A 19,483-nucleotide genomic window follows, 5' to 3' on the forward strand; every position below is an offset into this window, starting at 1 on the left:
TTTCTGTCAGCCTATTTAGTGTGTTAAGACATAAGTAGTTGTCTGAGCCTTTAGTGACAGTACTCAAAAGTGAGGGTACTTATTACTACTACATAACAGAAAAATTTTAAGCTTTTCCACTCCACACAATAAATGCAATGAAATACCATGTTATAACATTTAATGTTTTTGAGTTCGTAGTACAGGATTTTTTCGTAATGTTCTATCAACTTTATAGACTAATTTTTTCTTTCAAGTTTAAGGGACAATTGACTGTACTGGAGAAGCCTTACCCCCATACAGTCTGTTAAATTGGGGTTTTACTGTAGTATTAAAATGGCAGAACAGTGAAGGAAACAAATCTTATATATGTGCTGTCAAAATAAAATGATTAAAAAAATAATAAAATAAAGTGGCTCCCCAGTTTTATATTTTATCTTCTTCCAAAAATTTGCTTTCAGCCAAAAAATAGGGACAGATTACCATCTGGTATTGTGGAAGTTGGTTGTTTGAATAAATTTAAGGAAGAATTAGACATTATTAGAGTGAATGGAAAAATGAGGTGTTTTTTTTTTTTTTTTTTTTTTTTTTTAATGCTGATGCTATATAAGCTTGCTTTCTTACATAATTTATTACTACTACTACTAATAATAATGATTACAAGATTTAGAAAAATTAGTCAGATGGGCTGAGAAGTGGCAATTGAAAGTTTAACATTGATAAATGCAAGGTACTGCATATGGGTAGCAATAATGCCATATTAACTACCAACTGTGTGGTACAACCCCAGTGTTGTACAACACTGGGGTAGTGGAGAACAAAAAAGACCTAGAGATAATTGTGCAGTCAGACATGAAGTTTTCTAAGCAGTGTAGACAAGCTGTCAGGACAGCTCATGTGGTTTTGCCAATGATATACAGGAATTTTGCCAGCAGCGATAAGAACAACAAGAAAGTGATTATCATTGTAGGGAAGGAAGTGATTATCATTGTAGGGAAGCAAGTGAGTATCGTTATTATCATAGAAGAACAAGGAAGTGATTATCATGTTCCATAAGTTTGGGCCACATCTTGAGTACTACGTATATAACTCTGGAAGCCTCATTTTAGGAAGGATGTTGATTTTTTGGAACAGATGCAGAGAAGGGCAGTGAGATTAGTAAGTCAAACAGATATTCTTACCAAGAAAGGTTTTAGTTCTGCATATTGCATTATCTGGAAACTAGACACCTGCAAGGAGATCTGATTGAGCTGTTTAAGGCTTCAAATTGATTTAGTGAGCTAAATGTTGATTCTTGCTCAGACAACACACATAAGGGGTGTAAATTTAAATTGAGGAAGGAGTTTCAGGATAGATGTGCAGAAATTTGCTTTCAGCCAGTGAACAGGTGATTGCTGCAACAAATGAAGGCAAATTTTCATTTGTCCAGTGTACATGCAGCTATCTTTCTTTAATTTGAAGCTCTGCCCTCTGGTTACATCATCCTAGAAAGAGAAGCTAGGAGTCCATTTTTCTTTTATCTATACAAATTGTATGGAAAAAAGAAATTCATATGTTAAATGTAGTTTTAATGCGATATTGTTAGTTTTAAACATACTGTGCATGCTTTGCTTGTATTGTTACACAAGACTGATAATTTTGATGTCACTTGTGAAGGGATACATATACAGGAACTCCCCAACTTACATAAGGGTTGTGTTCTGCGGGACGCTACGTAAGTTGGGGAATTTCCCCTATGCTTGTGCAGCATTTGCAACTGTGCTCACTGAATTGATTGAATCAAAAAAGAAATGTTCAACGAACATGTAAATAGAATTATTTATTGTATTTATTCAATTTTTTTATCTCGTGTGCAGAAAAAATTTCAAAATTATAAAATTCCAAAAAAAGAGAGGAGACAGGCATAACAGCAGTAAGTTTTACCTCTTGAGCATCGTTGCCAGAATCGAAATCTTCAGCTGATAAGTACACTGCAGAGGTTGAAGACTGTGGAGATTTAGAAGCGTTGGCCGCTCAACCTTACGAAGGAACATATTAATGGATGACTGGACGGTGGCTTTTTTCTTTTCATCATAGATTTCTTTGTAGCAAACAAGCAAGCATATCATTCACCCCTCTGTTAACTTTTAAGAATTATTCGCTGTCAGGATCCATCTTCTCAAACCTCGCCATCGGCAATGCAATTTCACGAAATGCCATTGCCATCTCTCTGGCGACGAAGCATCTCGGCTGCTCATTTGGTTCATCTTGAGCTTCGTCAGCATTTTCTTCTTTCACTGTTTCTGTCTGCAAGTCAACATGTTATTTGTTAAATAATTCCTTCTCTTCTTCCTCTATTAACTCCTCCATGTCTTTGGCATCAACCTCCAACTGAAGTAGCTCTGCAACCTTTACAATCTTATCTGTAACCTCTTCATATGATTTATCTTTTTCAAATCCTTCGTAGCCTTTTACATGCCTTGGGCATATTTCCGCCCAGGCCTTATTAATGTTTAAGATGGCGTGGTAAATATTGTAAGATTTCCAAAAGTCTCTCAATGTAAAATTTTTCTCATCGTCTACTGCAGACAATGCCCGAGCAAATGTTGTGTGTAAATAGTATGCATTTAAATTCGAAATAACATCTTGATTCATAGGTTCGATGAGTGAAGTCTTGTTTGGCGGTAGAAATATGACTCACGTTTGAATTGAAATCATCTAGATGCATAGGATGTCCAGGAACATTACCTAATAGAAGCAAAATCATGAAAGGAACGTTGTTGTCTTTACAATATTTTTTAACCTCAGGAATGAAGCAGCATTTAAACCAATCCTCAAAGAGAGATATTGTTATCCATGCTCTCCTGGTTCGATCAGAAATGCACGGGTAGGGTGGCTTTATTGATATCCTTAAATGCATGAGGATTTCCAGAATGGTACACAAGCAGTGGTTTTAATTTGTAATCTCCCACTGCATTAACCCCAAGCAAGAGCGTGGCCCTATCTTTTGTGATGCCTTGAAACCTGGCATTGGATTTTCCTCTTTGGCAATGTATGTTCAATCTGGCATTTTTTTTTCCAATACAGAGCAGTCTCATCAACATTAAAAATTTGCTGCATTGAATAGCTGCCTTCATCAATAATTTTTTCCAACACATCACAAAATTTCTCTGCAGCTGCAGAATCAGCACTGGCGACTTCACTGCATGCTTTAACGTTGTGGAAACCAGTGCAATGCTTGAACCTATTAAACCACTTGTTGCTTGCCACGAACTTGGGTTGGGGTTTGTCGTACTTATCCTTAATATCTTTATAAATGCTTGTTGCTTTTGCTTGAATGGTCATTAGACATTAGACTCAGGGGCATTCGCTTCTGAATCTGATTTTCCATCCATATTATTAACAGCTGTTCCATCTTTGATGTAGCACCTGAGCACTGTTTTGTGATTACTGTTGATCTTAAGTGCGTTGATCCTTTGTCATGTTCTTTTATATGCGCACTGTCCTATAAAATAGTATTCACTGTTGAAGCAGCGAGACCTAATTCCCTTGCAATAGATGACAAACTTTGTCCTGCTTTCTGCTTCTTAATCATTTTCATCTTCATTTCTAAATGAATTTTGTTTAGTTTCCTGGCACTACCACCACTTGCAGTTTTCGTTGGTCACTTTCCCTTCATTGTTGTAATACGTAAATAGGAATGAAGAGAAGTTTCTGAAAATTTGTTTTTTATATGATTGAAGATTTCACTGAAGGGGAACAAAACCTGCACAATTACAGTGATTGGTATTATCGCAAATGCAATAAGATTGAGTTTACTACCCATTTATAATTAGATGCACAAACAGAAAAGCCCAATAAATTGGAAATTGCAAATAGTTTTTACTGTTTTTTTGGTCGTGACCTCCAGAAACGTGCTTTAGAAAAATATCACAAAGGCATTCAAAATTGATTCTTATAACGGGAACATATGATAACAATGAAAGGGTAGTGCAATTTCCATTAAAAAAAAACAAAAAAACAGTGTTATTGGGTTCACATTACGATAGTTTCATGATACCTCCATTTATTCCTGCGGGATGCAGAATATGTTTCCACAAATTTTTTGTTTGCACTGGCTAGCAAAAACTTACGTAAAGTCGAGTATTACATAAGTTGGGGAGTTCCTGTATACGAAGAGAAAATAGACTTAAAAAAAAAGTAATATGGGAGGAGAGTAATAAATATTATACAGTTGTAATTAAACTATATTTATTATTATTATTATTATTAGCCATAATGGTACAAGGAAGCCTGAGGCTTATGCTGCACCAGCCAAAAAAAAAATTCCTGAGTTACCCTGAGAGAGAGAGAGAGAGAGAGAGAGAAAGAAATAAAGGAATCACCAAGAAAGAGAAGAATGATGATATTCAGCTCAGGACCCTGGGTGTGCCAAGCCCATACTCACCAGATGTGAGCCCCTGAGGTTAAATATGGCTAAGTTTAGAGAATGTAAACCCATGGAGTTTTATTAAGCATTCTATAAAGTTATAATCTTAGTAATTAAGTGATAAGGAGATAACTGTATTTACTTTTCATTTCTATTGATCACAGAAAATGGAAATAAAAACAACTTAATTTAAGAAAAAAATTGAATGCATCTGAAATGTAGCTCACTGTGTACATTAACTATCTTGGTATAGCCTTAGCCTGTCTCAACCTTCTGAGTAATCTGATTACAAATTACTTTTATACGTTCCATTTCGTATAGTAGATATTCCAGGAAGCCTCCTATTTCATACAAATTTTTTTCAATTCTTTGGTCATCCATTTCAGTTTTCATCTTGTGCAACATCTTTTTAAAGAAATGAGATGATGTGTATTACTAGAATTATTTTCCATGTAGCATGTATATTTCAGCTACTCCCATGCCTTCTAAAAAACTAAAGAATTTTGTTTCCTAATGTTTCAGAGGAGTCTTAATGTTTTTTATGTTTTAATATTAGTTTTTAAAGTATTAAAAGTATGGATTCATTATTTATTTGGTTTTAAAGCATTTAAATTGTTTTTAAAATATGGTCGTATTGTATTCTCTCGCTCAAAGATTAGAGTTGGTGATTCTATGTATTTTGGAGTTGGGCTTGGGGTCCGTGGGCCTCTGATTACGCAGTGCATTGGATCATTGATTTTGTTTATGAGGATGTGGAATACATGTAATCTATTTGTATAGTTATTCAACAACAGAGAGTATCAGCACTGAAGTGTTCTACAAGACATCATAGAGGTAATTCCTCCATTTCTAAACTAATTTATTTATAATGTAGAACGTATCGAGCCTTTGCTGCTCTGTTATCTATTAATAAGATATTTAATAAATTAAACATTGCCTTATTAATTTTTTATCAGCATTTTATTAACTCACTTAATAGATTTGTTTATTAATCACTGAAATTAAAATTAAGTCAATAAAAACAAGAAAATCAGTGAAAGCAATATTCATATATACATTTCTTAGTACACAGCATAATATAGTTTTTGGAATTTCTTCTATATAGAATGTCTTATTTATTCATTATAGAATAGTACTTGAAGTGCTAAACCATAATAAAGAGGATTTCAATGTAAACAAACCAAGTATTCAGTGGTTGAAAATGCATGTGTTTACAAAAGTGGTTCGTTGGACAACTGACACAAATATCAAACCAAGCATTCCATCTTTAAGACTTGTTTCCATGATTAAATATAGCCAGAATTATAGAAGACTGAAGGAAAAATATGGTCCTTATTTAGTACGAGTAAGTTGTATTTTTTGTTGTTTGTATAATTGTAACTTAACTGTGGTTGGTAAAAAGTGCTCTGTGGAAAACTTTATGTAGAATATCAGTTCTGAGTGAAGTTTATGTAACAGCATAAGAAAACATAAAGTGGTGGACTATAGGCAAATGAAAGATGTAGTTTTATATATCATAGCAGAACTGCTCTATTTCTTTTTACTATGCCAAACCTGTAAACAATGCAGAAGTCTTTTTTTTATATGGTTTTAATTCTTTCATTAAGTAGCCAGTTTTAAATATTCTTGCATCATCACATATTGAGCTGCTTTCAAATAAACAACATCATCCCAAAGAAAGTATATTGCTGTTCATCATAATATTTATATTTTCCACAGACACTTAGAATAGTAAAATGAAGACAGTTCTGCTGTTCTACTTAAATTTATAACATACAAGAAATATAATAATCACTAACATTCTGATTGGCCATTTAATGTAAGCAGTAAGTACAAAAACTCAAGTAAATTTTGAACATAGGTGCATATGCAGTACCAGGGTACTGCACATGCACCTATGTTCATGTTGTGGTGGCTTTTCACCATCAACTTCATATTGTTTCACCACAGGTGAAAAGCCACCACAATATGAAGTTGATGCATTTCATAGTAATTATGAAATGCACATTTCATATTTAATAATATTAAAAAATTATTATTGCAAAAAAAAGCTATTGCCCTAATCTATACTCTAATGTAAGCAGATCGATTTGTTTCATATTTTTCATATGAAGATAATCATAACTTTGAGAAACATTTTTTTTATTCCAAGGAAAATTTAATTTTCAGAATGTACGAAATAATTTTCTTTGTTTTTATTAGATATGGCCTGAGTGCACTGATCCATTGAAGTTTGTATATGAAGATATTTCTATTGCAGCTTACCTGATGGTAAAAACCATGCCTTTATTTTTTAATTTCATTGAATTATTAGTCAATCTGGTTCAGATTTTCCTGGAAATTATCAATATATTCTAATACCATTAAGATATAAAACTATGATATATTAGTTATAAATGAACAATTGTTTATTAAAGAAATGTTCTAAATACTATAACCTTGGAAGATGTATGGGTTTAATCAGAAATATACATTCAGCTATTGTCATATATAAAAAATACCAATTTTTAGGCATGTTTACACACACGCGCACACACACACACACACACACACACACACACACACACACACACACACACACACACACACATATATATATATATATATTTTTTGTATAGTTTAAGTACAATTAGTAAAATAGGTAAGATATATTTCATATAGGATAAGCTGGTAGTTACTTAACCCTAAGCCATAACTGGTCCATGAGGCCAAACCTAGTAAAGGATGATCATTAGTCAAAGTAAAAGTAAAAATAAAACAATTAATAAACAAAACAATAATAATAATATATATCAAGTCAATTATAGGTAATAGGACACATTGAAAGGGACTTTATCGAGGGCTAACCCTTTCAATATGTCCCCCCTACAATTAACCCAGCTATCAGTTTCTGATATCATCTGCCTGTTTAACACCCTCAAAAGGTAATTTATGGGATAAATGGATAAGTATAATTAAAGTTAGACTATAATTTTGTTGTTAACAGGCTGGATATCACAATATCATCTTCGGTTTAAAGAATAGCAAACTTAGAGCTTTAGCAAAAATCAATGCAACCTATGCCGACCGGGATAGCCGAGAAGGTAAAGCGCCTGCCTGGCAACCCAAAGGTCGCGGGTTCATTCCCGCCTCGGGCTGGATATCACGATGGTGCCGAACCAACCAGTTGGTTGGATATCCCGGCCACGATACACGAAGGAAGCAAGAAAAAAACTGGTTCCTTCGTGTATTGATCACATCATACGAAATAAAAAAAAAATGCAACCTATAGCCATAATAACATACATCTAAACCACCTGCTTAATGATATTTTTAAATACAGATTTAGTAAGAAAAATAGTATTACTAACGAATATATCAACATTAAATTTAGCTATAACTTGTTGAATCATATAGGTATAAATAAACTTATAAATATATACAAACACGATCTACCTATTAGCAATTTGAATATTTATACCAGATTCAGTTATAATAAGCCAATAGGACTTACAGTCTGTAATTATAAGCAGGTTGCCTGCAACTTAGAAAAGAGTGATATTGAGGCAGAATGTTTTTGCCATTTGCCTCAATATCATACGTATGTGGATAAGGATCACAAGCATATCATTACGGGTGACCTTAGTATTATTACTGACCCTGAATTACGCACATTGCTATCCTATGGATTTAAATATAGACCTAACACTATCTGCAATACCAATAAGATGTATAAACAAATACATTTAGACCTCATGCACTTTTGCCTAAAATTAGCATATAAGCACAACATACCATTAGAAGCCTTCCACAAATGGATAACCCTTACATATCAAGCTATTTATAAACAGGTTGGCATTATACATAAAAATAAACAGCCTACCAAGACCTTTGATATGTTCAAAATAAAGCAACATTTAAAAAAAAGTTGCAAGCTAAATTTATTATAACTACCATAGACAAAGCAGCCAACAACTACAGCATTATATGTAGGAAATTTTATACTACAACAGTACTAAATGAACTGAATAACAGTTCTACTTACAAATTGGAGGCCATTAACCGTAGTACCATTATAAAAAAATTACTGGCTATGCAAAAAAAGTTAAAATTAATTAACCCTATCACCAATTTTCCATATATATATATTGTATACCTAAATTCCATAAATCACCCACTAGTTTTAGATTTATCACTTCCTGAAGGAATAGTTACTCAAAAATTCCACATAAAAAACTAGTAGAACTACTAAGTATTATTTTTAAAAATATAGACAATTCTAGAATTATTCTCAACAATAGCCTCATTTTAGAATATTTAAACAATAATAATCATGCGATTGAACATATCAATACTTATGACTTCAAAAATCTGTTTACCAGCATTCCACACAACAGTTTAAAATGTGTGTTTAGTAACTATTACACAGAATATAATAATATATTGCCTTGCATGCAACAATATTGGAATGACTTAATAAATCTTTGCATTTTCAATAGCTATATCTACAATGGTACCAATATATATAGGCAACATACTGGTATTGCCATGGGCACGTGTAGTTCTTGCCTGGTTGCCAATCTTTACCTGCATTACTTTGAAATAAAAATTAATAAGGAAATAACTGTGTACAGATATATTGACAATTTAATTGTATTCAATTATCCTAGCTTTCTCACCGAAATTTGCAACTATTACCTGCAGGAACTAGAAATAGTAGCTACTAATAAACATAGTACTAAAATAGCCACATACCTGGACATAAACATACAAGTACAAAATAAGAAAATAGATACTTATGTTTACGACAAGCGTAATGCATTTGGATTTAAATCCATTGACCTAACCAATTGGCATTCAAATATCTCCATAAGGATCCACAAAAATATAATTTTGTCACAGGGTATTAGAAGAATCAAAATATGCAATAATGCAGATAATATAATCAGCACACTTATAGATTTTAGACATAAGCTAATTGACAATGGATTCCCGGAACGTTTTATTAATATAAACCTACATACAGCTATTTTGATAGCTTTAAATAAATACAATTATCATCTTAACGAGCATTACATCATAGCTAAAGTTTTGCGGCATTAATATTTTACCCTCCTTATTGGTACTTATTCAACTACTGTATTGTTGACTTTTAGCGGTATCTACAGAGCCTGTACATATGTACATAATTAGGCACTGCCTCAGGAGCAATACTAATATAGCTTACACTCGTTGAAAAAGTTGTACCTATATTTGCTTCTGAGGTAGTAATTAATTCTTGGCTTCCCCCTTAGCCATCTTTTTCTACTGAGAACCTTATATCTAACTACTTTTTTTTTTTTTTTTTTCCTCCTCTTAATATAAACTGAATTTTAGTGCCTTATGCCGAATTATGCTATTGGGCCCCTTTTTTGCTATTAGGCTTACTTTATTTAATTATTTCTCAACTAAATTACATGTCAGAACTGCGAGGGCACTGGCATCTGCTAACATTAGATATAAAATAACACGTGCTCTACGGCATGGTCTTTCTTATATTTCATTTTCGTGGTAAGTTTGATTTTGCCTAACTAGTTTGGTATTCTTAACGTAACGTTTTACCACGATTTAAGCATGTAGGTATTAGCCTTTCCACCGTTCGCTTCTTTTCCATAAAATACATTATATTATCCTATTTTGCTTTATTATACTTATGATATATCAGGATCTCTTTCTATAAGGGACGGGAAGTTACGCTCCCGGTAAAATCCAACGTACATTTGCATTATAGCTTTCCCTTTACTTTTAACTTTTACTATCATATTCTATTTTTCTTACCTCATGAACTATTAGAGTAATTCGAGGGGGATTGAGGTACTATTGCTATTCTTAAACCTTGAATCTGTTCTCCTTTTTTAGCTTTTGCTCCTTTTGTACTTATTAATATGATATTATTTGAAGGATATTGGTTCTCGTTTATTACTCTTCTTCCTTAATATATGCTTTTGCTGTCTTAGCTATCGGTCGGGCTAAAGTCTTCCAGCCTGTTAACAACAAAATCTTATCCATTTATCGCATAAATTACCTTTTGACCGTGTTAAACAGGCAGATGATATCAGAAACTGATAGCTGGGTTAATTGTAGGGGGACATATTGAAAGGGTTAGCCCTCGATAAAGTCCCTTTCAATGTGTCCTATTACCTATAATTGACTTGATATATATTATTATTATTATGTTTATTAATTGTTTTATTTTTACTTTTACTTTGACTAATGATCATCCTTTACTAGGTTTGGCCTCATGGACCAGTTATGGCTATTATAGGGTTAAGTAGCTACCAGCTTATCCTATATGAAATATATCTTACCTATTTTACTAATTGTACTTAAACTATACAAAAAAAATATATAAGACTGATGTAATGTTCTATCTAGATATGTATAGATGGCATTAATTAGTTCTTGTTTGGTTTACTTTACATAAGTTATTTATTAATTTTCTATATTTTATATATATATATATATATATATATATATATATATATGTATGCTAAGTGCCTATTGTCTTTATAATGTCTGTTGGCTGTAACAGAGGACCTCCCATTAGATTTGACAAAAATGCAGATTTTTATTTTGTATTTTTTGCTTGTTAAAAATATTTATCAAGCCAAACCAAATTTCAGTAAAAACAGACAAATGGAAATCTGGCAATTATTATTTCTTTTTTTTTTCATACAAATTGTATGGATAAAAGAAATTCATAGATTAAATGTAGTTTTAATGCAGTATTGTTAGCTTTAAACAGTCCATGCATGCTTAACATGTATTGTTATACAAGACTCATGAATGTGATATCACTTGTGATGAGATATATATGGAGAAAAAAAAAGAGTAATATGGAAGAAAAGTAATAAATATTATACAGTTATAATTGAACTAAATGGCTAAGTTTAAAGAACATAAACCTATAGAGTTTTATTAAGTGTTCTTTGAAGTTTTAATCTTAGTAATTAATTGATAAGTAAATAACTATATTTACTTTTCACTTCTGTTAATCACAGAAAAGGGGCAAAAATTAATTAAAAAAAAAAAAAAAAATAGAATGACCCTGAAATGTAATGCACTGCATCATCAACTAACCTGTTTATATTTATGCTTGTTCCTAATGAAATTACTGTTGCTCTATTTTGGCAAACAACTTGCTTAGCTTTTATATATATCACCATGGTAAATATATTTACCATGAGTTTTACATAAATATATATATTTTTATAATATATGAGTTTTACATAACTGTATTATATTTATGTAAAAAGCACTTAAAATTAAAAATTCCAAGCCATAAAGTTTGAATATAAGAATTTTAGAAATTTTGGTCTGGTTGTATAAAAGTTATTTTAGCATTGAAAGAAAAATATATTTCATTTTCATTGTCAGAGAAGTGCAGATGGAATTCATGTAACTGATTTTAAAAAAAAGCCCTGTTTATCTGCATTTCTTAGTTTCTTTGTCAATTTGTATATGCTCATTCTGAATGTGACCTTAGTTTAGTTTTTGCATTATGTCAAGCCTGTTCTGAAATTAAAAAAAAGTAAATATACAGTAATACTAAATCAGATTTATAAACAATGTTTAAGTTCTAAAACATTTTCTTAAAAGTAAACATTTGAATGTCTGTGTCTTTTGTAGTAGTAGTGGCATGTGATGCAAGAAAGCAAGTGTATGAGCTTACGCAGCATCAGCCAAAAAAAAAAATTCACACAACCATTCCCTCTAAATGTTTGTCCAGTTCCTCCTTAAATTTATTTAACCTATCAACTTTCACAATGACAGATGGAAGTTTGTTCCAGCAATTAACCACCTGCTGGCTAAAGGCAAATTTCCTCACATCTATTCTACATCTGTCTTTCCTTAATTTGAATTTATGCCCCTTGAGGTTTGTAATCTGAACAAGTGGAAGAATCCCATCAGAATTCAGCGTGCTCAACCCATTCAAGGCCTTATACACTTCAATCAGATCACTGCGCAGGTTCCTAGTCTCCAGCCATTGCAATTTGCAGCACTTAGCCTCTCTTGGTAAGAGGATCCCTTCATTCCCCTCACCAATCTTGTTGCCCTTCTCTGTACACGCTCAAGCAAATCTACATCCTTCCTAAAATGAGGCCTCCAGACCTGTATGCAGTACTCAAGGCATGGCCTGACCATTGCCTTATACAGAGGGACAATCACCTCCTTTTCCCTGCTAGCAAAATTCCTATATATCAGGGGTGGCCAACGAGTCGATCGCGGATTTAATTTAGGTCGATCACGACGAATTTTAAATATACAGTCATCTATCAATTTGTGCACCTTCTGCAATGAAATTTTTGCAATGTTAGATCATGGCATATTTTGAAGGAAAAAAAGTAGATCGCATCACAAATTAATCTGGCCACTCCTTCTATATATCATTGACAAAACCCCATGACCTGCCCTGGCAGCCTGTCTGCATTGCTCAGAAAACTTCATATCTGACTTCACAATTACTCCCAGGTCTTTTTCATTTTCTATCACCTTAAGTGTAATACCACACAGTTGGTACGTTTCTCTGGGGTTACTTCTACCCATATGCAATACTTTGCATTTGTTAAGGTTAAACTTCAGTTTCCACTTCTCAGCCCATCTGCCCAAATTTTCTAGATCCTGTTGCAGTAGCACACTGCCATTACTGTCATTAACAACCCTGCCAACCTTTGTATCATCTGCAAACTTCAACACTAAGCCTGATGTACCTTCATCAATATCATTGATAGATATACAAAACAACAGTGGACCCAACACTGAACCCTATGGGACTCCACTAATAACATTTAGTCCAGCACCCATTGATTACCACCCTCTGTCTTCTCCCACTCAACGATCCTTTTATCCATTGTAGCAATTTACTCTTAATACCATTCTGCTCCAATTTGTACAGTAGTCTTTCATGCACAACAGTTTCAAAAGCTTTCCTGAAATCCAAGTATATGATATCAAAATTATTTTTGCATCCAGTTCCTTTGTAACCACATCATAATAACCCATCAAATTTGTCAGACAAGACTTTCCCTTAACATATCCATGCTGTGTCTGAATTATTACTGCAGTCTTGTCTAGATGATCCTGCAATGCAACTTTAACCAGTGACTCCATTATTTTAACCAGAACAGAAGTTAAACTAACTGGTCTGTATTAGCATTAGCATTAGTAGAGGCATTTGATGCAAGAAGCAAGCTTATGCAGCATCAGCCAAAAAAAAAAAAAAAAAACCCACTTCCACTTTACCCCTCTGTTCGTTCAAAATACCTGTCCAGCTGAGCCTTAAACTTATTTAGGCTATCAACCTCCACCACAAGGGATGGAAGTCTGTTCCACCAACCAACCACCCGCTGGCTAAAGGCAAATTTCTGCACGTCTATCCTACATCTGTCTTTCCTCAATTTGAATTTATGCCCTCTCAGGTGATTTTTCTGAGCTAGAGGAAGAATCCCATCAGCATTGAGCATGCTTAAACCATTCAAGGCTTTATACACCTCTATCAGATCACCTCGCTGGTGCCTAGTCTCCAGACACTGTAATTTGCAAAACTTAAGCCTTTCTTCGTAAGAGCACCCCTTTGTTCCATTCACTAATCTTGTTGCCCTTCTCTGTACTCGTTCCAGCAGCTCTACATCCTTCTTGAAGGATGTAGAGCTGCTGGAACGAGTACAGAGAAGACGTGTATACAGTACTCTAGGCGTCCAGACCTGTATACAGTACTCTAGGTGTGGCCTGACCATTGCCTTATACAATGGAATAATCACCTCCTTATCCCTGCTGGAAAAATTCCTGTATATCATTGACAATACTCCATGAGCTACTCTTGCAGCCCGTCTGCACTGCTCAGAGAACTTCATATCTGCCTGCACAACCACCCCCAAGTCCCTTTCATTCTCTACCACTGTCAGTGTAGTACCACAGAGTTGATACGTTGCTCTGGGGTTGCTGTTTCCAATGTGTAGTACTTTACATTTGTCAATGTTAAACTTCATTTGCCACCTCTCAGCCCATCTGCTCAACCTTTCCAGATCCTGTTGCAGCAGCATAGTGTCAGTAGTGTCCTTGACAACCCTGCCAACCTTTGTATCGTCTGCAAACTTGGACATTAAGCTTGATATACCATCATCAATATCATTTATAAATACAGAAAACAATAATGGACCCAACACTGAGCCCTGAGGGACTCCACTAATAACATTAGTCCACGATGAGCAGTGTCCATTGATTACCACTCTCTGTCTTCTCCCCCTCAACCACCCCTTTATCCATAGCAGCAATTTGCCTCCAATGTCACACTGCTCCAATTTGTGCAGCAGTCTTCCATGTGCAACAGTATCAAAAGCCTTTCTAAGATCCAAGTATATAATATCAAAGTTATTCCCTGCATCCAGTTCTTTTGTGACTGCATCATAGTATCCAATCAAGTTGGTCAGGCAAGACTTCCCCTTAACAAAACCATGCTGTGTCTGAGCTATAACTGAAGTCTTGTCTAAATGATCCTGCAGTGCTTCTTTAACCAGTGCCTCCATTAATTTTCCTGGAACAGAAGTTAAGCTCACAGGTCTATAATTACTTGTGTCAGCCTTTGATCCTCCTTTGTGAATTGGGGTCACATTTGCACATTTCCAGTCTATGGGTACCTCCCCTGAGTCCAAGGAAGCTCTCATAATTAAGGGTTTGCTTACTTCCTTTGCTGCCTCCTTTAATATAACTGGATAGATCCCATCCACCCCGGGTGCCTTTCTTGTGTTTATCTTCAACAGTTTCTCCTCCACTTTACTCCCAGTTATTTCAAGATTCTGTAGCTTACTGCTAGAGTTGAATACACCTCTGGCATTCCCCTTGCTGAATAACTCCTCATGTGTGAATGTCGATGCAAAATATTCATTTAGTTTGTTAGCTACCTGAGCAGGATCATCAACAGTTGACCCATCAATATCAAGTGGACCAATCTGATTCATCCCCTTCCTTCTAGAGTTTACATAAGTAAAGAACTCTTTGCTGTTTTTCTTTGCATCCCTTGCCAAGCATTTCTCGTAATCTGCCTTCGCCTGCCTAACCTCCTTTGTAACTTGGTTGCATATCAACTTGTATCTATCATAGGCTTCTGTGTCATGTGTTAATTTGTAAGTATCCCATGCATTTTTCTTCTCTGCCATATGCCTCATTAGTTCATCTGACATCCATTTTGGCCTAAACCTTGAACAATATTTCTTAGTTGGTATGTAAAGCCTAGTAGCTTCCAAGATAAGTTCTTTGAATGCTTCCCATTTTGAATTTGCTGTTGGTAACATCATCAGTTGGTCCCACTGTATAGAATTTAAATACTGTCTCAGTCCATCGTAGTCGCCTTTACGGAAACAATAACCCTTCCCTTTACCCCTAATGGTAGTTACCTCTTTGAGTAAATCCCACTTCAGCACACTGTGATCACTGCCACCTAGTGATTCATTTATCTGCAGATTCTTAATGCATGAAGAATCACTGCTGATAATCAAATCAAGAGTATTACTCCCTCTAGTTGCCTCCCGAACATGCTGATGTAGAAAACAATCATCCAATAAATCCACAAAAGCCCTGCTAGTGAGTAACCAGCCCCCAAATTCCAGTCAATATCTGGGAAATTAAAATCTCCCATTATAAGACTCTCTGATTTACTGGCCCACTCTATTTCCCTGTACAGTTCCTTATTATACTCATCAGAGTCATTAGGCCTATAGCACACTCCTACTCTCAATTTTAATCTCCCAATGCTTATGTCACACCAAACTGACTCAACACTGCACTGTCCAGCGATGTCGACTGGCTTCACTTCCTTGGTTTTTATGTGTTTCTTAACTAATAGCATAACCCCTCCCCCCCTTCCTATCCTGTCTATCCTTTCTGTAGATGTTGTACTCCCCAAATTGCAGTTCTGCATCCCTTATATCTGTGTGACACCACGTCTCTGATATCCCAACAATATCTGCCTTTGATGTTTTGAGCAATACCTCAAATTCATCAAATTTATTTACTAAACTCCTAGCATTGGTGTACACACAAGTATACGTGCACCTGTTTCTATTCTTAGCTACCCTAACACAACCCATGTGTTTACGTGTACTGCAATGGCTCCCAGCAGTCTCTGAAATACCATGCATCTTGTTTTTCAGGCTTCTGCTCATTCTAATAGAAGCAGTGCAAGAATCTCTTTCACCTCTGCCAGTGGCTACTGTCAATCTATTGGTCTTTGTCTCCCCCCAAGCTAGCAGTTTTCCTGTAATTTCCTAAATCCCTGTAATTACTCCTGTCACCCTTCAATCCCCCTTTGTGAATTGGGGATATATTTGCACATCTCCAGTCTGTGGGGACCTCCTGAGTCCAAGGATGCTCTCATAATTATGGCTAAGGGTTTGCTTACTTCCTTTGCCACCTCCTTTTATATAGCTGGATAGATCCCATCCACTCCAGGTGTCTTTCTTATGTTTAACTTCAACAATTTCTCCTTCACTTTGCTATCAGTTATTACAAAATCATTAAGCACCCTGCTACAATTTGATAAACTTCTGCCATTTTCAAACCTTAATAACTCCTCATATGTGAATGTAGATGCAAAATACTCATTCAGTTTGTTTGCTATCTGAGCAGTATCATCAACAGTTGAACCATCAATATCAAGTGGACCAATCAGATTCATCCCCTTCCTTTTAGAGTTTATATAAGTAAAGAAATCCTTGCTGTTTTTCTTAGCATCCTCTGCCAAAGATTTCTCGTAATCTGCTTTTACCTGCCTAACCTCCTTTGTGACTTGATTACAGACTAGATTATATCTGCCATAGCCTTCTGTGTCACCTGATAATTTATATGCATCCCATGCATTTTTCTTCTCTGTCACGAGTCTCATTAGTTCATTTGATAACCATTTAGGCCTAAACCTTGAACAATATTTCTTAATAGGTATGAAACTTTTAGTAGCTTCCACGATTAATTCCTTGAATGCTTCCCACTTAGAATTTGCTGTTGGTAACATCATCAGTTGATCCCACCGTACAGAATTTAAAATCTGTCTGATACCACTGTACTCACCTCTACGGAAGCAAAAACCCTTTCCTTTACCTCGGATGGTAATTATATCTTTAAGTAAATCCCACATCAATACACTGTGATCACTGCCACCTAGTGGTTCCTTTATCTGCAAATTCATAATACACGCATGATCACTGCTGATAACCAGATCAAGAGTATTACCCTCTCTGGTTGCCTCTCAAACATGCTGCTGCAGAAAACAATCATCCAATAAATCCACAAAAGTCTTACTAGTGTGTGAGTGACCAACCCACAAGTTCCAGTCAATATCTGGGAAGTTAAAATCCCCCATTATAAGACATTCTGATTTACTAGCCCGGAAAACTGCTAGCTTGGCGGAATTCACAGACTAAAAGGTTAATAGTAGTTGCAGGCAGAGGTGAAGGTGATTGCACTACTTCTGTTAGAATAAGCAGTGGCCTGGAGCGAGGGGTGCTGGAGGTTTCGGAGACTGATGGCAGTCATTGTGAAACAGGTGGGTATATGGGATGTGTTAGGGTAACTAAGAATAAGAACTTGCATGTATACTAATGCTAGAAGTATAGTAAATAAATTTGATGAATTTGAAGTGTTGGTCAAGACATCAAAGGCGGATATTGTTGGGATATCAGAGACGTGGTGTCACACAGATATTAGGAATGCAGAATTGGAATTTGGGGAGTACGATGTGTACAGAAAGGATAGACAGGATAGGAAGGGTGGAGGTATTATGCTGTTAATTAAGAAAAACAAAATCAAAATAAGTGCATCCAGTTGATATAGATGAACAGTGCACTGTTGAGTCAGTTTGTTGTGACATAAGCACTGCGAAACAAAAATAAGAGTAGGAGTGCGTTATAGGCCTAATGACTCGAATGAGTACAATGAACAATTGTACAGAGATCACAATTCTGCTGAACAATTGTGATCAGTATGATCATCCAGAAACAAGAACCAAGTATATTTACCTATCATAGTTTCATATATTATTATGATTATCATCATTAACCATATGGTGCAAGGAAGCCTGAGGCTTTTGCTGCATTAGCAAAAAAAAAAAAAATCTGAGTTACCTGGAGAGAGAACAAGAGTCAGAAGTAGAAGGGAATCACCAAGAAAGAGAAGAATGATGATATCCAGCTCAGGACCCTGGGTGTGCCAAACCCATATTCACCAGATTTGAGCCCCTGGGAGAATATACCTTCCTTGGTATTTCTTTTCCATTGACTGTATGTCCTATTGGAATTGCTCCTCGTGCTTTTCATAAACAGCCCGAATGTTGTCTGAAATATTCAAGGTGTGCATGCAAATAATGAAGTTTGATTGATATTCTGTATCTCATTTTGCCATAATTTTCTATCAACTTCGGTCAGTCATCAAGGGTAAAGGGAGAGGTTTTTGCTTTCATAAAGGTGACTGTAGTGGTCTTAGAAAGTTTTTAATTTCTATACAGGAGAACCAACTGATGTGGTTACCATCAGCAAATTCTAAATGGGAAGCATTCAAGGAATTAATCATAGAAGCTACTAGGCTTTTGATACCAACTAAGAAATACTCAAGTCCTTTTCAAATGGCCGACCGGGTTAGCCGAGTGGGTAAAGTACCTGCCCGGCAACCCAAAGGTCGCGGGTTCGATTCCCGCCTCAGGCTTGGATCAAAGTACTGCAAAAACCTTGGGAGGTGCAATATGGCCACAGAAGCCGATGCGCCAACAACTACCAAATCAAAAAAAAAAAAACCTTTTCAAATAGCTATGGGGTTGGGGAAGTTCTTACTCATAATTACTGCAATGGAATACACCAAACCATATATGATTGAAATATTAATAATATAAATTAAAAAAGAATAATAATAAAATAAGACAGGATAAAATTTTGCTGTAAAAATAAAATACACTGAAAACTGTAGAGTTAAAAGAGATAAAATGATAGAGAAAATTAAAATATATGAAATATTACAAATTAAAAGTGATAAAACAACCTTAGCTTTCAAAGGTGACTACCTCCTTTATTAACAGTAAAACTTAACTGTCACAGC

The 19,483-nt window shown here is 35.1% G+C and overlaps 1 protein-coding gene across 1 annotated transcript in view; it reads left to right on the plus strand.

Moving 5' to 3' along the window:
• Positions 1-19,483, plus strand: part of LOC150088715 (putative tRNA (uracil-O(2)-)-methyltransferase) — an 84,727-nt gene that overhangs the window by 16,733 nt on the left and 48,511 nt on the right. Inside the window, exons 3-4 of the mRNA XM_090370291.1 lie at positions 5,516-5,732; positions 6,590-6,658. Coding sequence (XP_090226417.1) covers positions 5,516-5,732; positions 6,590-6,658 — 286 coding nt within the window. The remainder of the gene's footprint in view (positions 1-5,515; positions 5,733-6,589; positions 6,659-19,483) is intronic.

This window comes from Mastigoproctus giganteus, chromosome 3, assembly GCF_048544385.1.
Source record: "Mastigoproctus giganteus isolate SK-2022 chromosome 3, ASM4854438v1, whole genome shotgun sequence".
Lineage (NCBI taxonomy): Eukaryota > Metazoa > Arthropoda > Arachnida > Uropygi > Thelyphonidae > Mastigoproctus > Mastigoproctus giganteus.